General features: G+C 53.0%; 1 protein-coding gene across 2 annotated transcripts in view; it reads right to left on the bottom strand.

Annotated features, from left to right (window-relative positions):
* The window catches only part of LOC132834028 (basal cell adhesion molecule-like), a 110936-nt gene that overhangs the window by 28941 nt on the left and 77410 nt on the right, over nt 1-4585 (bottom strand). For both annotated transcript variants that reach the window (XM_060852749.1, XM_060852750.1), the window contains exon 6: nt 4075-4257. In XM_060852749.1, coding sequence (XP_060708732.1) covers nt 4075-4257 — 183 coding nt within the window. The remainder of the gene's footprint in view (nt 1-4074; nt 4258-4585) is intronic.

Below are 4585 nucleotides of genomic sequence, written 5' to 3'. Positions count from 1 at the left end.
CCCCCACACACACACCTACCCCTCACCCCCACCCACACACCTACCCTCACCCCCACCCACACACACACACACTCACTCACCCCCTACCCCTCACACCCTCTCACACACTCACTCACCCCCAACCCCTCACCCCCCCCCACACACACACACACCCCTACCCCTCACCCCCACCCACACACTCACTCACCCCCTACCCCTCACACCCTCTCACACACTCACTCACCCCCAACCCCTCACCCCCACCCACACACTCACTCACCCCCTACCCCTCACACCCTCACTCACCCCCAACCCCTCACCCCCACCCACCCACACACACACACACTCACCCCCAACCCCTCACCCCCCCACACACACACACTCACTCACACAACCCCTCACCCCCGCTCACACACACACACAACCCTCACCCCCCCACACACACACTCACTCACCCCCCAACCCCTCACCCCCACTCACATTCAACCCCTCACCCTGCCCCGCACACCCCCTCACCCCCACCCACCTCTCTGACACACACACGCACACACTCACTATCTCTCACACACTTAGTCTCATATATACACACACACACACTCACTCACACAAACACTCTCTCACAAATGCACACACACACACACACACACACACACACACACACACACACACACACACAGCAGAGTCATAGAGATGTACAGCACATTCTCCACCACTTCCTCTGGCAGCTCATCCCATACACGTACCACCCTCTGGGTGAAAACGTTGCCCCTTAGGTCCTTTTTATATCCTCTCACCCTAAACCTATGCCCCTCTAGTTCTGGACTCCCCCACCCCAGGGAAAAGACCTTGTCTATTTATCCTATCCATGCCCCTCATGATTTTATAAACCTCTATAAGGTCACCCCTCAGCCTCCGACGCTCCAGGGAAAACAGCCCCAGCCTGTTCAGCCTCTCCCTGTAGAACAAAGAACATTCCGGTGCAGTACAGGCCCTTCGGCCCCTCGATGTTGTACTGACCTGTGGAACCAATCTGAAGCCCATCTGACCTACACTATTCTATTCTCATCCATATGTTTATCCAATGACCATTTAAATGCCCTTAAAGTTGGCGAGTCTCCTACTGTTACAGGCAGTGCGTTCCAAGCCCCTACTACTGTCTGAGTAAAGACACTACCTCTGATATCTGTCCTATACCTATCACTCCTCAATTTAAAGCTATGTCCCCTTGTGCTAGCCATCACCATCTGAGGAAAAAGGCTCTCCCTGTCCACTCTATCTAGCCCTCTGATTGTCTTATATGTCTCAGTTAAGTCACTTCTCAACCTTCTTCTCTCTAACAAAAACAGCCTCAAGTCCCTCAGCCTTTCCTCGTAAGACCTTCCCTCCAGACCAGGCACCATCCCGGTAAATCTCCTCTGCACCCTTTCCAAAGCTTCCACATCCTTCCGATAATGTGGTGACCAGAACTGTACACAATACTCCAAGTGTGGCCGCACCAGAGTTTTGTACAGCTGTAGCATGACCTCATGGCTCTGAAACTCAGTCCCTCTCCCAGTAAAAGCTAACACACCGTACGCCATCTTAACAAAATTGTCAACCTGGGTGGCAACTTTCAAGGATCTATGTACATGGACACCAAGATCCCTCTGCTCATCTACACCACCAAGAATCTTACCCTTAGCCTCCACCTCACCCACTTCCAACTGGCCCTCAGCCCTTTTGTCTGTGGGGGAGGGGTGGAGTTACCAAACTTTCAATCCCTTCCTCCATTCAGGCATGAGGATCAATTCCGATTTTTACGGATTCAATGTAGGAAGGGTCCAATTCAAATGCCTCACACAGCATCTGCTCCGCCCAGGGACGGTGAGAAATGACAGAAGGTGGTGTGTACAGCCCGGACCATCAAGGGAACCAACCTCCCAACCAAGGATTCCATCTCACCCTCTCCACTGACCCAGGAAGGGAGGCAACATCGCACCCTGGTTAATTTGATTTAACCTGATTCAGCTTACTGCCGCATGTACCTGAGTACAGTGAAAGGTTTTGTTTTGTGTGCAGTGCAGACAGATCACACTGTACAAAGATCGCAGGGCGATAGATCAGAGCAGGGGAGGGACACACAAGGCGAGATCGACGTTCGATGTGAAATTTGAGAGATCCGTTCAGGAATCTAACGGTGGGGGGGGCAGAAGCTGTTCCTGAACCTGTTGGTGGGTGTGTGTTCACGCTCCCGTACCTTCTGCCTGACGGACGGGGGTGGGAGGGGATTATAACCGGGGTGGGAGGGCTCGGTGAGGAGGTTGGCTCCCTTCCCGATGGAGTCCCGTGGATGGGAGGTTGGTTCCCATGGTGACCCACCACCCTCTGTAGTTTCTCACCGTCCCCCCAGGACAAAGGAGTTTCCATACCAGGCCGTGTCACACCCCGGACAGTACCCTCTCAACGGGGCATCTGTAGCAGTTGGCGAGGTCCGTGTGGACAGGCCGGATTGCCTGAGGCTCCTGGGGAAGAGGAGGCCTTGCTGTGCCTCCTTGACCTTTCACAGTGGTCGATGACAGATTGACGGTGAGTATACAATTACACACGGGAGCAACCCCGTTCACGAACAAATCGCTTCACGAAAGGGATTGTACATAAAATTTTGCCTCAACTTCCATACGAAATGGAGTGAAGTGCAAGCTTTTATTGAGAGGCATCACCTGAACAAAACTGTGACCAACAGAGCAGTGAACATTTGAAATGACAAGGGGGTGTCCCATTTTCGGAACATTCTGCAACAAATTTAAAAAAAAAACAAGTTGCTCTGGACCATTTTCTTGGGGTGTCACCTACCTCCAAGAGACAAAAAACAGAAGACACTCCGGAAAATCCCAACAAGGGGAAAAATTGATTCAGTTCGCGAAGTTTTCGGTTCACAAACCGGGTCCCGGAACGGATTAAGTTTGTAAGTTGAGGTGCTACTGTACACTCTATTCCACCCTCTTCCACCAGACGAACATGACAAAAGATATCAGATTGAAGAACAGCATCTTCCCCGCTGTTAGGAACAGAGCTCTCACACATTGGAGTTGATCTCTCTCTGTACCTTCTCTGTAACACTATGCTCCGTTCCATACCCCTGGTGTACTGAGGTAAGATACGAAATGCCCAGACAGCACACCAAACACCGCTTTTCACCGTATCACGGAACGCGCAACAACAAGAAATCAAATCAAACATCCCATCCTGAGGGGGCAAGGCTGAAGGTCAGACAGCGGCGATTTGTCACTGAGTCCCCTATCGAGTAAAGAGCAAATCTCTCTCTCTCTGTCTCTCTCTCTCTCTCTGAGCGAATCTGGGAGACACTTGAACACACGGAGGAATCATCAGCAGTGCTTCATCCAGAGGCTCACTGAAGATGTTACCCAGTGTGGTGACGAAACGTCTGGAAATGAACCTTGCCGCTCAGTGAGCAAACCTGGGCGGCACAGTGGTTAGCACTGCTGCCTCACAGCACCTGAGACCTGGGTTCAATTCCCGACTCAGGCGACTGTCTGTGTGGAGTTTGCACGTTCTCCCCGTGTCTGCGTGGGTTTCCTCCGGGTGCTCCGGTTTCCTCCCACAGTCCAAAGATGTGTGGGTCAGGTGAATTGGCCATGCCTAATAGCCCGTAGTGTTAGGTAAGGGGTAAATGTAGGGGTATGGGTGGGTTGCGCTTCGGCGGGTCGGTGTGGACTTGTTGGGCCGAAGGGCCTGTTTCCACATTGCAAGTAATCTAACCGACATCCAGATCCTCAACCTGAGCTACAAATCTTCTCAAACGACATCGCTCTGTTATGATGCGCGTTTTATCAACGCGAATTTGCCGTAACACCGTCAACAAGGCGGGGAACGCTGTCTCTATAACGCGAACTTTCAAACACGTGACAGCTGTAAGGCGAACACATCGCCAACGCTGTCTCCGAAGCACGGTTTTGCACAATCATGTTCGAGAAGATCGAGCTGCATTCAGGGAGCACAGAGTCAGGGGGTCGCACACCACTCCCCCTCGATCACACCCCAGGGATCTGCTTCCCCACGCTGCCCAGGTAAACACTGAAGGGAATAAGGACTCACAGTGTAAGGTGACTTGGAATGTTTCGGAGTCCAATGTCTGCGTCTGATTGTTCAGAGTCTGATAGAGAACGCGGCACCGATAAACCGAATCCTTGTCAGCCTTAGACAGCTTCATGTAGAGACGGTTAGTGACAGTGAACAGACCACTGGCCTCCTTCACGATGCGGGGGATCATGTACATCTCTAAACGCAGGGCGACACAGAGAGAGACAGACTCCGTCACATCCCATTCCCACACCATCTCCTACTCCGGCCTCTCGCAAGAGTTATCCAGCTCTATCTCAGAACGCCAGCCCCCAGCAGAGGTGGGCACACTGCCCGGCTCTGAGTTCGCTACCCGTCAGTGCTGAGGGAGTGCCGCACTGTCGGAGGGTCAGTGCTGAGGGAGTGGGCACTGTCGGAGGGTCAGTGCTGAGGGAGTGCCGCACTGTCGGAGGGTCAGTGCTGAGGGAGTGCCGCACTGTCGGAGGGTCAGTGCTGAGGGAGTGCCGCACTGTCGGAGGGTCAGTGC

Source organism: Hemiscyllium ocellatum, chromosome 38 (genome assembly GCF_020745735.1).
Source record: "Hemiscyllium ocellatum isolate sHemOce1 chromosome 38, sHemOce1.pat.X.cur, whole genome shotgun sequence".
Lineage (NCBI taxonomy): Eukaryota > Metazoa > Chordata > Chondrichthyes > Orectolobiformes > Hemiscylliidae > Hemiscyllium > Hemiscyllium ocellatum.
This window is presented reverse-complemented; position numbering and strand designations above follow the sequence as displayed.